The following is a 20,945-nucleotide window of genomic DNA, read 5'->3' on the forward strand; positions in this document are numbered from 1 at the left end:
AAGCCCAAGAGAGTATGGGACAATTCCGAGGAAGTGTGGAGTGTCGGGCCCAGATGTTCCCAGGCCTGACCTCTGCAATGGGTGCTGTTCCCTGCAGCAGGAGATGAACTGTGTCCTTGCATGGCTCACCCAGGTACTTCCAATGGGACTTTCGTGGTAATGATTTCCTTAAAAGCCCTTTAAACCACAAGTGACTCCAGGTCCCAGCTGAATACCCTTCTGCCCAAACTAGGCTTAAACTTCAGCAGTGTTTTACAAATCTGAGAAATGAAAGGAACTTTTTTTTTTAATACTTATTTAATTTGGCTGTGTGGGATCTTAGCTGCAGCACTGGGGATCTTCTTCATGTCACGGGGCTTTTGTTGTGGCTCATGGACTCTCTAGTTGTGATCTTTGGGCTTAGTTGTCCCGTGGTATGTGGGATCTTCGTTCCCCAACCAGGGATTGACCCCATGTCCCCCTGCATTGCAAGGTGGATTTTTATTTATCATTTTCTTTTAATTATAGGGGGGTGGTTCCCTATGCCGTGTAACCCGCCATGCTCCTCCATCAATGGAACTCTCCAGGCAAGAATACTGGAGTGGGTTGCCATTCCCTTCTCCAGGGGATCTTCTCAACCAAGAAATTGAACCTCGGTCTCTGGCATTGTGGCCAGATTCTTTATGGTCTGAGCCACCAGGGAAGCCCTGCAAGGTGGATTTTTAACCATTGGACCACCAGGGAAGTCCCTGAAAGGAACTCTTAAATGGAATAAAAAGGTGGGGGGGGGTGGATCACAGATGCTGAGAACTCTGGATCCCCCAGTGATTAGCAGACTCCAAAGTGCAAAACATCACCTTAGAAAATGACAGACTTTTCTATGGAAATGTCCTTTAGTTGTGAATTATCACCACAAAAGTTAAAGTGTGTGTTTCTATTAAAATATTCAGGGGGCTTCCCTGGTGGTCCAGCGGTTAAGACTCTGAGCTTCCATTGCAGGGGGCATGGTTTTGATCCTTTGTCATGGAACTAATATTCCCCCATGCTGCATGGTGTGGCCAAAAATAAATATACATAACTTGGAAAAAATCAGAACAAATCACTGGATGTAGTAAGACTCCTGAACCCCAAGACTACGTGGGTACACCTCCATAAACAAGAAAATAACAACACAAGCTGCACTGTCATTTTTTTTGAAATGTCTCTATTTTTGAAATGTATTTTGTTGCTTAATGGTTCTTTTCCTGTGTTGACGTAACTACACATGCCTTTCTATGCCAGCTCCTGAAATGAACATGGCTTATGCATAAAAAAATGTTTTCAATATATTTTTTAATAAACAGTCATTTCAGGGGCAGATAACTAGATCTAAATAATTTGCTGTTGGCACTGCAGCTGGCCTCATACCTCCCTCTCTTGCAAAAATTCTACTTTACGGAAACCACTGACCTTGCTGAAGATTAAGGGAACACCATGTCAGATACTTCTTTTCTTTAGCATCATAGTATAAAATAAAGATGCATCCTACGGCTCTTTAATGCTTTTGGGTGTGTGTGTGTGTTTGGTTTCTTTTTGCTTGTGCTTTTTATTTCTGCTGATGTCTCTTCCTGTGGTTACATGAAGCACTTCTGATTTTTCCAGAATGAGGACTTCGCTACAACTGGACTCCCAAATTCTTGTTCATTATTAATGACTCTTGGAAATAGGACCTGTGAAATCAACATCATTTTGCCATGCACCTAGCTAACCAGACATCCTCTCTTTGTTGAAATTTGATCCACATTTTGATAGACTGCCTTTGAGGGTGGAGAGGTGTCTTCCAGTGTCCTTATAAGCAAACAGAGAGGTTGGGATTCTAGGATTGCAGAGACAAAGCTAGTAATTGTAGCCCTAGGGGGCTAGAAAGAATCCTGCAGGCTTCAGTTGAGCTTTGCAATCCATGAAGAAATTTATTCTACTCAAGTCTGCAGCAGTCTTCCAGGTCTGAACTCTCTACTAGAATCATTCTCTCCAGCCAGAATGGACCTGGCTACATGTGGGATGGTCACTCTCTGGGCCTTGATGATGTTCCTCTGGCCCTTCCCTCTCCCCTGCTATGGCACTCAAGTTGGTCACTGTGGCAATCGAAAAGTTGACATTCTTCTAGTTTTTTTCCACCAGCCCCTAGTTTGTAGCAAGAGTTACATGACCCAGCACAGCCAGGGTCAGAACTTGAACCCCTAGAGGTAACAAATGGACATGTTTAGTCACTCTGCTGTGTCTGACTCCTTGCCACCCCATGGATGGCAGAACGCCAAGTTTCCCTGTCCTTTACTATCTCCTGGAGTTGCTCAAACTCATATCCATTGAGTCGGTGATGCCATCCAACCATCTCATCCTCTTTTGCCCTCTTCTCCTGTCCTCAATCTCTCCCAGCATCAGGGTCTTTTCCAGTGAGTTGGCTCTTTGCATCAGGTGGCCAGAGTATTGGAGTGTCAGCTTCAGCATCAGTCCTTCCAATGAATATTCAGGATTGATTTTCTTTAGGATTGACTGGTTAGATTTCCTTGCTGTCCAATGGGCTCTCAAGAGTCTTCCCTAGCATCACAGTTTGAAAGCATCAAATGGACATTCCATGGGCTAAATTTGGTCTACAGATATGGGGACCTTACACCAAAGGAAATAAGCCAGTCACAGAGGGATAAATGGTGTAGTATTCACTTAGATTTGGTATCTAAAGTAGTCAAATTCATAGAAACAGGAAGCAGAATGATGGTTACTAGGGGTTGGGGAGAAGGGGAAATGGGGACCTGTTGTCTAATGGCTATAGTTCCAGTGTTGCATGAAAAAGTTTAACACTCCTGAACTGTATAGGTAAAAATTATATTTTTTTTGCCACAATTTTTTTATAAAAAGCACAAGCGATGTCTGCAATAATTGAGCACCACAACCAACCAACTCAAGATTGCACTAATGTTTCCTTTTGCAAAGCTGCTGGAATTCCACTGTCTGAAGAATATGTCGCGGGAAAACTACACTTCGGTGGCTGCCAGCCCGCTCAAAATTCAAAATCCCAGTTCAGTCAACTTAACCTGACAGTCTATGGAGATCAAAGTTCCCTCCTAACTCAGTAATGGCCTCTGAGTGGTCACAGTTTACCTGTGAGAACTGAAAACAAGAACTTGGATTTTAGGGATCCATGCATGCGTGTCGCCAGGCTGAGCTTTCAGAATGACCCTCTAGGCATTCTGCCTCAACTGAAGCTGTTGTCTGCAGCCGGCTGCGGAAAGCGAGTTTTCACAGCAGCTGGCCACTGCGACTGATCATTCGTCTTCCTCAGATCAAAGTCCCCTTTCCAGACACGCCTGAGCAGGTGTTCTGTCTGGTATCAAGCAGAAAGCCTATTCTGGAATCACAGAGTCAATTTTCAAAGCGAAGAGAAAGGCTTGTGGAATGAATGACCCCAGGTTTGTTCGGTAACTAAACAAGAAGCGCTGGTTGGGCAAATTGGCCATTCAAGGGATTCTCCATAGCTCTTATCTACTGCCGTTTCAGCTTATCTGTAATTGATTGATTGCCTACCAGGAGTCTTGGCCCACAGCGCCCAAGGCCTGCGGCCAAGACTTGCCCTTATAAGGGACGCTGAAGGCTCCATTACCCCCTCCTACGGAGCCCACCTGACCTAAGCAGGGTGGGTGAGAAGCGGAGCCTTTAGGTCCCACCGGCAGGGATTTGCATCAGATACGGGCTCTCCTCTGCTGCCATTCATTATCCCTGTGACTCGGTGCCAGCGGCGCCTGAGAGCGTTCCCTGTCTCCGAAATGGAGCTAGTTCATTTCTGCTTTCCCTCCTCCCGGAGAAGGGCGTGCCCCTAACCCTGGAAAGCCTCCCGGGGACAAACCCTGCCCACAAAATCGCAGCCGTGGTCCAGGGTCCTGCACGCCCAACCCGACCGGGGGCGGACAGCTCGCCGCACGTGACCTCTCAGTCCGCGACTCCAACCCTCCGGCATTGGGGCGTGGCCTCGAGGGGCGGTCGAGCGGCGATTGGCCGGAAGGTGGGGCCTGCGGCGTGCGCGCGGAGTGAGAGGGGGATGGGGGTGTGGCCCGACAGACCGGAGAGGGCTGCGATTGGCTTGGGGGCGTGGCCACGGGCGGCAGGCGGCGGGTGGGGCCGGAGGCGGCGGGAGTCCCGGCCGCGAGCCGTGCACCTGAGAGCCGACGCCCGTGTCCCCGAAGCTGCACCCGCTGCTGTCCCCGCCGCCATGAACCGCTTCAAGGTGTCCAAGTTCCGGCACACGGAGGCTCGGCCGCCCCGCCGCGAGGTACGCCCGGCTTCCGTAGCCCCTTGCCCGGCGGCAACCCTTCCCCCGCCCCTGGCCCAGCGCGGGGACCCCCCCCCCCGAGCCCGCCTGCCCCGGGGGCGCCCCCTTAAGGCCCGGGTCAGGCGTCCAGGCCGCCCTGTGGCCGCGCGGCGGTCAGAGCCTGGAGCTCCTGGGACATTCTGGGCTCTCGTTGAACACCGAGGTCCTGCCTCGCAACGGGACCCCCGAGGCGGCGCCGCCCGCCCGGTGGGGCCGAGGCCTGAGGCCTACGAGGCTGCCTGCCTTCCCGGCTTCCGGTCGGCCTCGCCTGGGAGCCACAACCCCTCCTCCCCGCCTCCTCGGTCGCCCCTGCCCGGGGCTGGGGTGCGAGAGAGATGCCCCTTTCTGTCCTGGCCTTGGCGAGTCCGGGTGTGTCATTGGAGAGGGGGAGCTCCTCGACCAGAGACGCGCCCCTCCCTTGGGTTTCCGCCGGCGCTTCCTCTCGCGGCTGGCTTGAGCTCTTCCCCTACTCAGGGTGATGCTGCCAAAGCCTGGGTGGGGCGTGGGAAGCCGAAGCAGGTGGAGGCCAGAGAAAGAGCTGAACCAGGTGGCGGGGGAGTCCCCACGGCCCCCCGGAAAGGCAGGAGGCCTGATGAGGGATGTTCTTCAGAGTCGATGCCAACCCGGGTCTGCAGTGAAACATTATTTGGAAGGCCTGGGAGTGTCTTCCAATAATGAAGAGGAGAAACTGACCTCTGGTGACCCCATCAGAGGCCATCTCACCTCAGGACAACCTGAGGCAGAAGCCTGGTTCTAATCCTCTGGACAGTGTTTCCGGGGCACGTCCCACGTGCCGTGTGCAGCTGCTGGAACCACAGCGGTGAACACAACAGCAATTTCCTCCCTCTCTGGTGCTTACAGGCTCAGGAGAGAGACAGACAGCAAGCATGCAGGCAGGCAAGGGCAATGCAAGATTTAATAAGTGCACTGGGGAACACACACGGTGGCGCTGGGATTAAGATGGAGATGGACCTAGAGGTGGAATTAACCTCAGTAGGGTAGTCCAGGACGTCAGCTGGGAGGAGGTGACATTTAAGCTAAGGCAGGAAGGGTGAGAAGCAGCTGGGCATTCGGGAAGAGGGGTGAGAAGGAGCCAGGTGGAGGAAGGAAAGTGGGGCAGAGTGGTTGGAGGGCAGTGAGAGGGAAGCATGATGTCAGATTAGTGCAGAGTGGGCCTGCAGAGCCCAAGAGCCCCAGGAAGCAGCTGGGTTTTCTACTGAGTGCAGCGGGGAGCCGTCAAAGGGTTGAAGGGGTGGTGGCGGAAAGGTTCTCACATTTGCGTTTAAGACCGTCACTCAGTGTAGTCAGTACACTTGGAGAGGTCTAGAGTGGACTTGAGGGGCTCGAGTGGACTTGTTCCTGGTGGACTTCAGTCCAGCAAGGCAAGCAGGCAGGTGTGGAACTAGAGATAGCAGAGAGAGCTTAACACGGTTTACATGTTAGGGAGATGGGAAGACAGGTGGTCTGTTCTCTTTGTCAAAACTATTGTATTTCCTGTCACTGTATTTGTACAGTAAACACGACTCCAGAGGGAACAATAATAGTGGATGATAACATCCTACCCCAGCAGGTGAACATTGAAATAGAAACTAGGGGAAAAAAAAAAAAGAAACTAGGGTGGTGGGGGTGGTTTCCGGGATGCTGTCAGCGGGTGGGCTGGGACATCTGGGTGCTCGATGATCGTCAGGGATGCTGTGAGGTGCTGATACAAGACATGTTGGGACCTCGCCGAGCTCAGTCTTAGAAAAAGAGTTGCTCTGCTCTTCTGCCGTGGGTGTTAACATTATTGTCTATTCGTGGGGGTGCATCGTTCACCTGACTATAGGACTTCGTGGAAAGGCCTTGACTGTCCCCTTTCTGAGCTTGTGTATTTTCTCCCTCCAGAGCTTGGAGGAGACTCGTACTTGGTGGAGACCTTTAGTAATGCCGTTGAGGAAGTTGAGTCCATCTATCTTAGATGCTCACTTCTCCTTTCTCTGCTTCTCTCTCCCTTTTAACAGAGTCAGTCCCCACCCCCAGCCAACACATACACTGCCCAATTAGCCCCTTGACTTCGTTCAGCCTGAGCTTCCTTCTGACATTTTCCTGCCCCTTATTAGAGAACTTATTTAATACTCAAAATTGACCCCCTTATGACAGGTTGTTGTTTCAAGGACATTTTTTGTATTTTCTAAGGGACTGTGTGTGGGGACAGGGTTTGATCCAAAAGCTGCATCTCTAATGGTGCAGCTTTAAGGTAGAGTCTCCCTCCAGTATGCCCTACTCCCTGCTTTAGGCAGAGCCCTAGCCAACCCTTTTTTTCTGTTGTTCTCTATTTACAGGCCTGGATCAATGACATTCGAGCAGGCACTGCCCCCTCATGTGGGAACCATATCAAAGCCAGCTGCAGCTTAATTGCATTCAACTCTGACCGTCCAGGTAGGGAGGTGAACGTGGATGTGGAGAGTCAAACGTTGTCACCCTACCAAGGGCAGAAGGACAGGCTCGTTGTAGGCCAGAGGCTTGGAGGGACCTCTCGGGGTTCAGAAGTCAGCACCATGAAGGGCCTTAGACGCCTGCAAAGCGGTCAATGTGCAGTAAGCAGATGGACTTCAGTTTGGGCGTTTGACCGCACATGTTGTATAAACGTGTTGGCTGTGGTCTTCAAGAGCTTGGTCTGGGGTGGGGGTGGGGGGCTGTTGCTTTTGTTTCCAACAGTCCCCATATGCAACCCACTCCTCATGTCGGGGCAGCTGAGATCAATAGGGAGGTAAAAGCTCCCTGTGTTAGTTGGGACTCTGAAGGTTGCTAGTGATGACTCAGACTTCAAATTGACTTAAGCAAGAAACAGATAAAACAGATACAATTTGGTTTATATAACTAAATTCCAGGGGGTTCAGGCAAAGCTGTATCTCACTGTATCCTGTCCCTCAGCTCTGCTGCTCTTGGGTGACGGCTTCTTTCTCAAGTAGAATTGGGAAGGTGGCAGCTGGTGGCCCCGAGCTGACTACTAAGGCCAAACAGCACCGTAAAGAGACAGCTGTGTCTTTGCATAGTCGATATCACGGAAGAGTCTTGTGTGGGGCAGGAACCGAACCCGGGCCAACCACTCCGTCCAGAAGGATGTGGTCTTACTGTTGGTGGAGGCTCCGGGAAGGTCCGAGGCCAAGCTTTTGGGTCTCGTGTCCTCTGGGAGCCCTGGGCAGTAGATCCCCCATTAGGCCTGAAGTCAGAGCCCCTGTGTTTGTTTGATAGGTGTACTGGGCATCGTGCCTCTGGAAAGCCAGGGAGAGGACAAGAGACAGGTGACCCACCTGGGCTGCCATTCAGGTGAGTAGAGACTGGACCCAGGAAGCCTGGAACTCACCCCTCCTGCCCTGGGGCCAGGGATTCCTACTCACCTGGTCCTGCACCCCCGTGGTTGGCTGGGCCCCTCCTGTCATCCTCTCTGTGGGAAAGCTGTTGCTGGTTGAGAACTCCAGCCTGGGCAGAGAGGAGGGAAGCTGGTGCTCCAGGTGGTCAGGCTGGAAGGAGGGGGGTGTATGCACTGGCCTGTGGTCCAGGCTGATGATGGCTCCCTGTCACTGTGGAAGACTCAAGCTCGTGTGGTTCTTAGCCCTGTGTGCTCGTCTAGAGCCCAGCAGATCACCTCTCACAGCAGGCATCCTCCCAGCCAGGCAGGCTGCTGAGGGCCCTCCAAGGAGGGGGCGGGTTGGGCTGCAGAGCCAGAGATGGGCCCTCACAAAGAGAGCTTTTGTCCACCCCTGCAGCTGCTCTGGGGGCGCCCAGCAGTCCGCCTGGCAGCCTGCCCGCATCGAGGGAACAGTTTGGTCTTCTCAGGCTGCAGCAGCGCCTCTTCTTTCCCCGTCCAGCTGCAGTGGCCACGGGCCCAGACCCTCTGGCCTGTGTTCCTGGCCGCCTGTTGGGTGGCCTGGGGTGAGAGAAGGGCGCTGATCCTTCATCCCCAGTCTGGGTGTGCAGCTCAGTGTCTCGGTCCTGATGCAGAGGGTGGCGGTTAATAAGATGATGGTAGTGAAGAATGATGGAGCTTTCCGTGGGCGCTCAGTGCTGTCTTCATTTTCTTACCCCATCCTTGTTTAAAACTTAAAACTTTGTCAAGGTATTGTTTACACACTTATAAATATTGCTTGTTTTATATGACGCATTTGATGACTTTTGTTAAAGTAACAGGGTCGGGTATCCCACCATTGAGTTTTAGAGCATTTCCATTATCCTGGAAAGACCCCCCTCATGTCCCTTGGCAGTTAATGTGTTTGCCTCGGGCGCTGAAGCCTCAGGCATTCATGGACCTTTCTGCCTCTGCAGGAGGGGCTGCGAGCTACTGTGTGGCCAGAACTGGCCCGCTGCCTGTCTTTGTAAATAGTTTTATTGGAACACGGCCACGCCTCTTCATTGACTTACGGTCTGTGGCTGCTTTTCCCAACAACTGCAGAGCTAAGGAGATGGGTACCGTATGTCCCTCGAAGTCTGAAATGTTTTCTGTCCCGGCCTTCACAGAAAACGTTGGTTGATTTCTGCTCTGTGGACTGGCCTTCTCTGGACATTTCACATAAATGGATTCACGTTATATGTAGCCTTTCAAATCTGGTCTGTTTCATTCGGCATAATGTCTTTGTGATCCATCTAATGTAGCCCATAGACGAATTCTGCTTTCTCATACCTTTCTGAAGTAGGTTTTTATTTTTATTTTTTATCTGACTGCGCCATACAGTTTGCAGAACCTTAGTTCCCCAACCAGGGATTGAACCTGGAACCATGGCAGTGAAAACACCAGGTCCTAACCACTGGACCACCAGTGAATTCCCAAGAAGTAGGTTTTTAAATAACCGATTTTTCAGCTAAGAAAACCAAGGCTCAGAGGGATTATTAGGAACTTAGTGATGTTGGCATTGCTGCTGGCAGAGCCAGAGTCAGAACCCAGGTATTTTAGGTACAGTGCTGTTGGCTTTGTGATTCTTCTTCACAGGGAAGCAGCCCCAAGTTGGAGCTGCATATAGAGTGGTGAGGGCCCTGTTACTGGAAGCTGGACTGGGCTTTGTTGGTGGATCATAGCCTCTCTGTGGCTCCAGCTTTTCAGCACCTCTGCCCAAGGGAGCAGCCTTGCCCGGAAACTGCTCCTGGGGGCGCTTCACTCCAGCTCCTCAGAATCTACCCTTGGGGCACAGGCACTCCTCTCCCCTTTGGGTGCTGGTTGAGGGTAGGGGGGGACTACAGTGACAGGGGTTTTGGCTGTTTCTCTGACTTTGGGGTGCCCTTCCTTCTGGGACACCTTCTGCCTCTCAGCTCTCAGGTGGCGCTTTGGTCCGGGGAGCAGAAGGCTGGGCAGTATCTGGAGACCATTTCTGCAGGACTGGGCTGGGAAGCAGTGGCCAGCAGCCTGCTCTGATGTGGGAAAGGCCGCGAGCTGTTGTGCTGAGGTTGTAGGTTCTGAAGCTGGGCTGACTGCCTGACCCTCAGCCTGGCCCCTTCTTAGCTGTGCAGCTCTGGGCAAGTTACTTAACCTCTCTGTCCTCGTGTTCTCATCCTCCACTTGGGGATGAGGTCACACTGCCATCCTGAGGGTCATTGTGAGGATTTGGTGAGATGTAGGACCATGGTCAGGCCACGGTCCTACAACCCAGCACAGCTGGGTGCCCAGACTGGCTGCTGCTCATTCCTTTGGGGAGGCCAGAGTCTACACCCAGCCTGGGCCCTGCCCCGTCCTGTCAGGAGCCCACAGGGTTGGGTGGCAGGGATTCTGTGATCAGGAGTCCAGATTGGGATTGTCCCAGGAGTGCCTGTCCCTGTCCACCCCTTCTCTTCCTTGTCTCCAGGGTCCGCTGGCCTGGGATGACAGTGTATCTGCTTGGCCCTGCCAGGGAGGCTGGCAGGAGGGTGGTCGCTGTGCTCCTTGCCTTGGTGACTCAGGCCTGGCTGTCCTGCTCCCATCTCAACCAGCTCTACCCCGCTGAAGCCCCCAGTCTCACTTCCCTTCTGGGCTCTGGCTCGTTCCGTGTGCTCCATCCCCCCTCCTCATCCCCCCAGAGCTCAGCAGTTCAGGTTTTTCAGTTGCAAGGATCTGAGACCAACTCCAGCTTTCATAAGCCACAGAGGGCTTTATTGGGAGACTCTTGGGAAGCTTCCAGAACTGAAGGCGCAACTAGACACACAGGCCTTGGGAGGGTCCTGCTCAGAGCTGACCGCCACCTCCCGGCTGGCTGCTCTCCACCCAGGCCAGTCCCTAAGGTGCCCTGCCATTTGGCCTCCTGTTCCCAGTCTTGTTCCCTTCAGAGAAGCTGGCACCTGGGCTTGGGGAGGGTGAGCTCCTAGGTCGGCAGTGCCACCCCAGCCCCCTCCTGCCCGGTGCCCTGACCTGTGCCACCCTCAGTGTTCTCCCGGGCCCGGTGTGCCCCTCCAGGAAGCCCCCCTCCATGCTCAGCCCTCCTCTGGCTGCATCCGCAGAGAAGTGCATGTCCCTGTGGAGGTGGGGAGGGTCCGTGAGCGCTGAGTGGCCTGTGGTCTGTCCTGTTTGTGATTCCCTTGGGGGCTGACACTTGTGTCTGTTCACCCGAACTGGGCTCTGGATTTCGGGCGAATGCAGGTGCCTGGTGACGTGGGGAGCTTCCTACCCATCCTGCCAGTCTCCTGCTGCTGGGCCCTTGGCCACTGAGGGCAACAGGGCTCTGGGCCTGTGTCTGGCAGGTGGGTACTGTGGTGTTGGCCCACCATCTCTAGAGTGCACTCCCCTTGAGGATTTCCAGCCTGCCATCGTGTGGGCAGAGGGGTCAGCCCAGAGGCCCTGGGCTGTGGTTCCACCTTGGGAGAGGGCACAGTGGATTGGAACAGGACATTCGTCCTCGTCTGGCCATGTCAGCTGTTTCTCTCCCACAGACCTGGTCACGGACTTGGACTTCTCCCCCTTCGATGACTTCCTCCTGGCCACGGCCTCAGCCGACAGGACGGTGAGTAGAGCAGCTGGAAGACCTGTTTGAGGCCTTATGAGGCCCAGGGCCCTGCTGGTTCCCAGTCCAGCCCCTCCTGCTAAGTCCCGCCCCCGCCCAACATCAGCTCTCATGCGCCTCCAGGAACTTGCTCTGAGCCACGGCCATGACCTGTGCCCTGCTGCCCAGCTCCTGCAGACAGGAGGGCCCGGGTGGTGGGAGGCCTGGAGGGAACAGAGCAGAGCACCTGGCTCCCCCACTCCCACATCTTCCTCTCGGCCCCCGAGCCCGCCCCCTCCCTTCCCCTGGGGTGGGGGCACCCCGGACAAGGCTGGATGGAGGCAACGAGACCCCCTCCTGCCCCCTGCCAGCCCTGGGCTTAGAGACTCACTCTTTTCTGCAGGTGAAACTGTGGCGACTGCCGGCGTCTGGCCAGGCACTGCCCTCGGGGCCCGGGCTGCTGCTGGGCCCCGAGGACGCCCAGGTGGAGGTGCTGCAGTTCCACCCCACCGCCGACGGCGTCCTGCTGAGCGCGGCGGGCAGGGCCGCGAAGGTCTGGGACGCCACCAAGCAGCAGCCCCTCACAGGTAGGGCCGCTGCGACGGCCCCTCCCCGGGCAGCCCCGTCTGGCAGCACTTTCTGTCTGTTTGCAATTTTGGTAACGTGAGTTTCAAGACACGTGTTGGGTTTCATATGTGTGTGATATATGTGTGTATGTAGCTACGTGTGTATTTGTTCATCTGTGCATGTATATATAATTTACAAGACTTGTTAACAAGCACCCTGACCCTCCCCACTTTCCATAGACGTCTGTTTTCACCTCATTTGGCTGTTTTTTCTGCTTTCTCTTTCATATGTCTAAATAACTTCCTTATACTGTTATTTCTTGAATTATGTGTCATTTCAGTTTTGAAAGCAGACTGCTAATTTCTCCTGTAGGAGATAAGAATTTTGCTGTCTCCACTACTTGCCCCTCCCCCCTACAGAGCTGCTTCTTCATTTCCCCCAGTGTAGTGTCCTGGTCCATTGGACTGCTACAACAGAATCCCACAGACTGGGATTATAACTGGGTTGTAAGCAACATTGATTTCTCAGTTTCGGAGTCTGGAGGTCTGAGATCCAGGCACTGGAGAGGACCTGGTTCCTGGTTTGCAGGTGGCCGTCTCTTCACACGGAGGCAGGGGTGAGGGAGCTCTCGGGGGTCTCTCTTATAAGAGCACCGAGCCCTTTCATGAGTGTGACCTCATCACCTCCCAGAGGCCCTACTTCCAGATTCCATCCCAGTGGGAGTTAGGTTTCAACCTGTGAATTTGGGGGCACACCAACATTTAGACCACGAATAAGTAGCGACGGCTGTGGGTTAGATTCTTTAGTGTTTGTGTGGTTTTGACCCATCAGCATGACCCACCACGGAGCCTAGGCATTTTCTGTGACAGCATCACCAAATCCTTTCTGTGGAGTCCTCCTGGACAAGCTCATCCCCTTTTTAGGGGAAAGATGTGAAGCTCAGAGAACTGAAGGACAGACTTGCCCTGCAGGGCTGTGCAGACTGTCCAGGGTTGGGCAGGGTCACCGTGGTGGTGTCCCCTCCTCTGGGGCAGGACAAAGGGCCAACAGTATAACGGAGTGTCTGAGGGACCCGCCTTCTGACAGCATCAGTTCCTGAGAAGTCACTCAGTGTTCACCATGGAGCCGTCTTGTGCCCCAAGGGACCTGAAATTCAAGGTGCTCCTCACCCCCAGCGTGCTCCTGGTGCAGCTGAGACCAGCCCGACCTTGCAGTGGAGGTGAAGGCCACCAGGTGGTGTGTCTTCAGGGAGTCGCCGCAGCTGTAACTTCCGTCTCAGGCCCTCCTCGTCTGCCCAGCGCTGTGCCGAGGGCTTCACACAGGGGGCTGTTGCCATTCCCGTGTAGTAGCTATGGTTAAATAACGTGACTGAGGCCGCAGCGCAAGCGGGTGACAGGGCTGGGATTAACTTGGGGATAGACCTTGGCATGGTAGTTACCTTGGGCTGCAGAAAGAGTTACCACCAAACCCAGAGGCTTAAGAGAACTGAAAACATTTATCAGCACCAGGGATTTGGGAGCAGCTTAGCTGGGTGGCTCTGGCTCAGGGTTTCTCATGAGGTCAGGGGTCCCACTGTCAGCCGGGGCTGCTGTCACCTGAAGGCTGGACTGGGCCAGGAGGATCCGCTTTTTAGGTGGTTCACTCTCCCGGTGCAGGCTGTGGGTGGGAGGCCTCAGTTCTCCCCTGTCGGCCTCCCCGAGGGCTGCTTGATCACCCTCACCACCTGGCAGCTGCTTCTCCAGGGGACAGTCCCAGAGAAGCTGCAAGGAGGAGGCCACGGCGCGGTTTATGCCGCAGCTTTGGGAGGTGCACGCCCTCTGCGAAAAGCCAGTCACCAAGTCCTGCTCACACTCAAGAGGAAAGGACTTGGGCTGCACATTTTGTTCATGTATATTTTACATTTGTTTGGCTGCACCAGGGCTTAGTTGTGGCACGTGGGATCTAGTTCCTTGACCAGGGATCGAACCCAGGCCCCCTGCATTAGGAGTGCCCAGTTTTAGTCACTGGACCACCAGGGAAGTCACTGGGCTGCACATTTTGAAAGGAGAAGGTGTTAGTTTCCTAGGGTTGCCATAATAGAATACCACAAATTGAGCAGCCTGAACATAACATTTATTATCTCGCAACTCTGGAGACCAGAGTCTGGAATCAAAGTGTTGGTAAGGTTAATTCCTTCTGAGGCTGCGCAGGAGACTCTGGACCAGGTTCCCCGCCCAGTGCTCCCATGGCTCCCATGCTCCACGGCTTCCGGTGCTCCCATGGCTCCTGTGCTCCATGGCTTGTGGTGCTCCCATGGCCCCAGGCTCCATGGCTTCCAGTGCTCCCATGGCCCCAGGCTCCATGGCTTCCGGTGCCCCGTGGCTCCCGGGCTCTGTGGCTTCTGGTGCTCCTGTAGCTCCTGAGCTTTGCAGCTTCCAGTGCTCCCATGGCTCCCATGCTCCGTGGCTTCCGGGGCTCCCATGGCCCCATGCTCCATGGCTTCTGGTGCCCTGTGGCTCCCGGGCTCTGTGGCTTCTGGTGCTCCCGTGGCTCCTGAGCTTCACAGCTTCCAGTGCTCCCATGGCTCCCATGCTCCATGGCTTCCAGGGCTCCCATGGCTCCCGTGCTCCTTGGCTTCTGGTGCTCCCATGGCTCCCGTGCTCCGTGGCTTCCGGTGCTCCCATGGCCCCTATGTTCCGTGGCCTGTGGATGGCTGTCTTCCCTCTGTTCATGTCTTCTCTCTGTGCATGTTTATTTCTCGGTCTGATTTCACAAGGGCACCATTCATACTGGATCAGAGTCCGTCCTAGAGTTATCATCTTAACTTGATCATCTGCAAAGACCCTATTTCCAAATAAAGTCGCATTCACCTGTGCTGAGGATTGGGACTTTCACATCTTTTGGGGGGGAGACACGATTCAGCCTGTAACTGGAGGGGTGTCAAAGAATTTGTGGACACATTTTAAAACTGTCATGCTATTCGGGGAGGGAGTGAGGAGGGCCCGAGCAGGTGCCCAGGGCAGGGGTGTGTGTGACACTTCCATGGGCTGTGTGGCCCACTGCAGGGGGATAGGGAGGCATGTTGGTGGCGGAGCGAGCGAGGTGACCCAGGATCAGGGAGCTGGCTGGGGACGTGGCCTGAGAAGGGTGGAGCTGAATGAAGCCTCGCCCCCAACCTGGAGGCCCTGCTGCCCTGGCAGAGCTACCCCCAAGCCAGGCCCGCCTGCACCCGCTTCCCTGAGACCTTCACTGCCTGGGACAGAGTGGTGGGACCCTGGACCCCTCCTGACCTTGGCTGCTTCTCTGCAGAGCTGGCGACCCACGGGGACCTGGTGCAGGGTGCCGCCTGGAGCCGGGACGGAGCCCTGCTGGGCACGACATGCAAGGTAAGGGTGGGCGGTGAGACTCGAGAACATGCCTGCCAGGGCCTGAGGCATGCCCGGCTCTGCCAGGGCCGTCGCGTCGCAGAGCCCAGGACCCCAGCAGTACCTGTGAGGCTCCGCGGTACTTGGGGAGCAGCAGAGAACTGAAGCCAGGATGGCTATTCCTCTCTGCTACCCTCACTCCTTGGGCTCATACTTGTCTCTCGAAGCCCCCGCCCCACTAAGGAAAGCCCTGCACTGGCCCTTGGGGGCTCCCTTCATCACCCTCAGCCTGCGCCTCCTGGCTGCTGGCCACTTTGTGACCATGGCGGAGGGTTGTGTCAGGCAGCATCCACAGCGGGGCACTGTGCCCGCCCCTCTCCCCTACGCAGTCAGCAGGCCTTAGGATCCTTGGTGACGTCAGGTCCTGTGCTGGTGGGGGCGGCCCATGTAGGTCCGGGGATCATAGATGAAAAGACAGTTGTGACCCCTGACGGTGACCCAGGCTGTTTAAAGAGGGACCAGAGGTGCTTTGAGTGGTTGGAGAGGCCAGGGAGGCCTGGCCTCCGACTGGGGGCTGGGAGGGGAGGGCTCCTGGTGCAGGGCCGGGGGAGCGGGCTGTGGCGGAGGGCAGAACTGTGAGCACACCGTCACGCTTGTTACTGTAGAAGCAGCTGGAAAGCAGCGGAGTGTTTAAAGCCAGACAGGGTAGGGTGTGAGGGGAGCAGGTCTGCACCGTGAGGCTCCCCGGCCACAGTGTGGACAGGGGAAGGAAGGAGGGGTGTCCAAAGCAGAGGTGGAGCGACCTTCAAGGGAGGGAAGGAGGAGCCTTCTGGGCAGGGGGCGATGCAGGCAAGACAGAGTACCCGTGAGGGCTGGGGGAGTCACGAGGCCGGCTCCCTGGTCGCAGGCTGGAGGAGAGCCTGCCCCCAAGACTGGGGTCGGAGGCCCCTGGGACGTCCCAGTGATGTCCGTTGAGTCCAGGGACTGGGCTTTGGGCAGCGGTCTGAGCTGAAGGTGGGGGCCTGTGTTCATGTGGCACCCTCAGAGGGATGGGAGCCCCGAGTGGGAGGGAAGGGGTGAGAGGAGGGAGAGGGAGCAAGGAGGGACAGAACCTGTGAGGAGACAGGGAGCCCCCAGTGGGGGGAGGACGCATCCGGGGAGAAGTCTGCATGGAAGCAGCTGACAGCGTACCCCGGGACTCGAGTCTTGCACGACCTTCAGGAGCCTGTGGGGTGTCTTCTGCCTGAAGCCGCCCGTGAAAGAAGGAGCCTACACAGGCTCTTATGGGAAGTGTGGCTCAGGCTTCCCAGGGACAGTGAGGTCGGGGCTACCCAGCTGAGGAGGGGACAGGTGTCCGAGGCAGAGGGACTGACCTAGACACAGTCCTCACAGACACCGAAAGAGACAGGGAGGGAGGAGACATGGAGACAAGGAGGGAAGGGGATTGTCACAAAGTGTTTCCTTTTGATCACCCAAATACAGTATTTTGCTGTCACTTCAGTCGTGTCTGACTCTTTATGACCCCATGGACTGTAGCCTGCCAGGATCCTCTGTCCATGGGATTCTCCAGGCAAGAATGCTGGAGTGGGTTGCCATTCCCTTCTCCAGGGGATCTTCCTGACCCAGGGATCAAACCTGCATTGGCAAGCAGGTTCTTTACCACTAGCGCCACCTGGGAAGCCCAAGTATAGTGTTGGGTTGACCAAAACGTTATATCTGGGTTTTTCCATAGCATCTTTTCTCTTTTTTTTTTCCCCCCTTAATATTTATTTATTTATTTGGCTGGGCTGGGTCTTAGTTGTGGCATGTGGGATTTTTAGTTGGGGGCTGTGGAATCTAGTTCCCTGACCAGGGATCGAACCCTGCATTGGGAGTGCAGTCTTAGCCACTGGACCACCAGGAAAGTCCCTCTGTACATAGTATCCACATTAGTCTACCCTGTACTTTTTTTTGTCCAGCATAATAATCATTTTTTCTTTCAGCTTATCAAAAATTTAAGGCGTGTGACAGGAAACATTTTATCACATAGATTCACAGTTTGCTTAGTGGAGCCCTGCTCTCAGAAGTGTGGATCACTTCCACTTTGCCTCACTGTGTAATAAACTGTAACATTTGTATGTATCTCTATAGACCGTTGTTTCCCTGTGTTCTCTGTGACTTCCTTAGCCTGGAGCAGGGGCCGACTTTTTCGGTGAAGAGCCTGGTGGTAGAGACTCCAGGTTCTGCAAGCCAGACTGTCTCCCTCAGTGCCGCCTGGTAACAAAGTGGCAGCCGTGGACAGTACATGTATGACGTGAGAGCTGCAGCCTCGTGGCCAGGCCAGCCTGTGGCCTCTGCCCCACGTCCCCTCGGCTCCAGGCCCCCACCCCAGCCCTAGGCAGGGTGTCTGGGGAGCAGGTGTCCAGGGGCTGGACATGGGTCATTTCCTGTGGAGCAGCCAGAGGTGCTAGCCCTCCCCGGAGCTCATGGCCCAGCTGGGCCTGGTGTGAACCGGACCGCAGTGTGGTTGGAGCCCCCAGAAGGGTCACAAATGAGGCTGCAGAGGGATTAATTGGGAGGCAGGCGTGTCTCCCGGGGATCCTGCCGTGTTCAGAGGCGGCCAGTGAAGGCGTGCGGCCACGGGGAGGGGAGGGTGGGCTGAGGGCAAGTGAGGATGTGTTTTGAAAGGCATTAGGCACCCTGGCTGGGGGCCTAGCGTATGGGGTGACCTGATCAGATGGCGCTGTGGGGGTGGGGTGATGGCGAGGAGCACAGCAGCCTGGGAGGGGGCAGGACAGTGAGGAGTGACTCCCTTGGGAGGGACTGCCGGAGCCCAGGAGAACCTAGAGAAGCCGGGGCGGAGTGAGAGCCTCCGGTCTGGGGCTTGTGTATGGAGTGCTTGGGGGCTGCATGGGAACCGTCCCTGTTGAGACAAGGGGCTCACGTTGTCCCCACGCTGACCGTGTGTGTGGCTGTGGGTGGCGATGTGGGAGGGGTCACCGCTGTGGGCCCTCAGCATCCAGGGCTGAAGGCCCTCACTACCCAGCCTGCGGCCAGGCTGCCCCTGAGGTACCACCCCCAGGGGTTCCCAAGCTCCAGACTGGCCTCCTGCTTTGCCGGGCTGGAGGTAGGGGGATGTTGTCCAGCCCCTTCTCACCAGCAGTCTGAGCTCCATTTAGCATCAAAATTGGGTGCGAACTGGGGCAAGTGGAGAGAGAAGATCCATCTAGTCATAGAGCCCCACTTCCCCATCGGGTCCCAAGGCGATGACTCAGATCCTTGCCTACTTGGTGTCTTCGTGGGGAGGATTGGTGCGGCCATCCAGCTCCGAGTCTGGTGGAACTCTGGCCCTCTGCACCCGGAGCCCAAAGGCGCAGGGACAAGAAGCAGAGATTGCCCAAGGGCATCGCTGGGGTGGTGCCCGGTGGAGGCCCCCCCGCCCCCTCAGTTGCTCTGCCTGTGGGGCTGGCCCGCGCAAGCCCCTTCCTGCTCTCCTCCCAGCTGCTGCTGCCGCGGGAAAGAAAAAGTGGCCGCTAGGGGGCACACTGCCCCCACAGATGGTGGACGTGTCCAGCTAGGCCCCCTCGGCAGGGTGGGCTGGGCCCGTGAGCCCAGCGCTGTGCTGACCCCGCTGCCCAGCCCTGCAGCCCCCACCGGCGCCACCCCAGCCCCCAGTGCCCTGTCTGAACCCTGGTCTGGACCTGACACTGGGATTCTGCACTCCATGGCCCAGCTCCCCAGGTGCCTCTGACCTCTGAGAATTGCTGCCGTCACGCCCAGCCCACCCTGGGTTTTCCCAGGTCACAGAGCACGTGAGTGGTGGAGCTGGCGTCCTAACCCTGGCCCTTTGGTCTCCACGGTGGGGGGAGTGCCCTTTGCTGCCAGGAGGCCTTCTCTCTTGCCTGTCACCTCGAGATCCAGTCCCTGCCACTGCTTAACCCGCCCTCCGTCTGGCTCCTGCTGCTGTCTCTGTCCTCAACCTCCGGTGGTTCTTTCCTGGCCCCCACTGTCTTTTCTGAGTCTATTGCTGTCTCTCTCTGTGTCTCTGTTTTTCCCCATTCTCTCTGTCTCTCACTGTTCTTTCTGCCTCTGTCCTGTGTCCCTCACTGGCCCCGTCTGTCTGATCTCTGTCTCTAAGCAAACTTGTCCCGAACCTGAGACTGTGGAGTGGACAGTGCCTCAAGGTTAATCCCTGGACTGTGCCTGGTGCCCACCTGGCACATAGCAAGGGCTCAGTAAACTACAGCCGCAAGGCTGTGCTGGGCGAGACCCGAGAACCCTGGGACCCTGCCGGGTGTCAGGAAGACGTGGCTTTCAAGGACTTTCCAGGCTGGACCCCCTGCCTTGTCCATCTGTGTGCTTGCCTGGTCCCCCCCATTTATGCCATGCCCTCCCCGCATGACTTTGTCTTCCCTGCACGTCACGTGCCAGCAGACTCCCGTCTCCTCATGTTCGATCATGCTCTGTCCCTTTCCTCGAATGCCTTTCCCTTTCCAGCCCAAGCTCCGCTTGTCCTTTGGGCTCAGGTCAGGTCTGGTTCCTCCCCAGAGTTAACCTGTGACCACCTCTGAGTGGCAGACACCAGCACTGTCTGCATCCCAAGCACCCGGGAGGGACCAGGCAGTCAGGGCCGGGAGTCGTATATCCCCTTCCATCCCCGCTCCATCTTGCATCAATGAGGTGCGCTTGTTACAGTTAAACCAATGTTGCTACAGTAACTAAAGCCCACAGTTTACATTAGGGTTCACTCCACGTACTTCCTGTGGGTTCCCACTAGTGCACGACGTCATGTGTCCCTCCTTACAGCATCACACAGGATAGTTCTGCTCCTCAAAGAAGGTGGGCCGTGCTTAACCCGTTCACGCCTGCCTGCCTCTTCCCAGACCCCCGGCAACCACTGATCTTTCTGCTGTCTCCGTAAGAGATTCGACTTCTCCTGGATGTTGAGTGTCACATAGGTGGAATCATGGAATGTGTAGCCTTTCCAGATTGAATTCTTTCATTTACTTAGTAATATGCATTTATGTATGGGTCTTCCCTACCTTTTTGTGGACTGATAGCTATTTTATAAATGTTGGCATAAAAACATATAAAATTTACTACTGTAACCATTCTAAGTGTACAGTTATCATATTAAGTATCTTACATCGTTTTGAAGTTGAAACTCTGCACCCATTGAACAACTTCTCTTTGCCCCCTTTTCCAGGCCCTCGTAATCATTTTACTTTCCACACCTAGGAATTTGACTACTTTAAATACCTCATATAAGTAGAATCATACACTGTTTGTCTTCCTGTAACTGACTTTATTTAGCATAATGTCCCTCAGTAATGTTAGTCGCTCAGTCGTGTCCGACTCTTTGTGACCCCATGGACTGTAGCCCACCAGGCTCCTCTGTCCATGGAATTCTTCAGGCAAGAATACTGGAGTGGGTTGCCATTTCCTTCTCCAGGGGATCTTCCTGACCCAGGGATTGAACCCAGGTCTCCTGCATTGCAGATAGATTCTTTACTCTGAGCCACCAGGGAAGCCCGTAATGTCCTTAAGCTTTATCTATATTATAGCATGTGACGTAATTTCCTTTTTCATTCTGAATAATGTTTCATTGAATGCGTTTTGTTTATCCATTCATCAGTCAGTGGACCCTTGGATTGCCTCTGGATCTTGGATTTTGTGAATAATGCTGCTATGAACATGGGTGTGCAAATATTTCTTTGTGACCTTGTTCCCAGTTCTTTTGGGTTTATACACAGAAGTGGAATTGCTGGATCATATGGTAATTCTATTTTTAATTTTTTGAGGAACTGCTTGACT

General features: G+C 55.0%; 1 protein-coding gene across 2 annotated transcripts in view; it reads left to right on the forward strand.

Moving 5' to 3' along the window:
• The first annotated feature begins 4,103 nt into the window (after nt 1-4,103).
• The window catches only part of LOC102406687 (coronin-7), a 52,931-nt gene continuing 36,089 nt past the window's right edge, over nt 4,104-20,945 (forward strand). For both annotated transcript variants that reach the window (XM_025275335.3, XM_006054875.4), the window contains exons 1-6: nt 4,104-4,282; nt 6,643-6,739; nt 7,556-7,630; nt 11,192-11,262; nt 11,645-11,828; nt 15,097-15,173. In XM_025275335.3, coding sequence (XP_025131120.3) covers nt 4,223-4,282; nt 6,643-6,739; nt 7,556-7,630; nt 11,192-11,262; nt 11,645-11,828; nt 15,097-15,173 — 564 coding nt within the window. In that variant the 5' untranslated portion in view covers nt 4,104-4,222. The remainder of the gene's footprint in view (nt 4,283-6,642; nt 6,740-7,555; nt 7,631-11,191; nt 11,263-11,644; nt 11,829-15,096; nt 15,174-20,945) is intronic.

This window comes from Bubalus bubalis, chromosome 24 (assembly GCF_019923935.1).
Source record: "Bubalus bubalis isolate 160015118507 breed Murrah chromosome 24, NDDB_SH_1, whole genome shotgun sequence".
Lineage (NCBI taxonomy): Eukaryota > Metazoa > Chordata > Mammalia > Artiodactyla > Bovidae > Bubalus > Bubalus bubalis.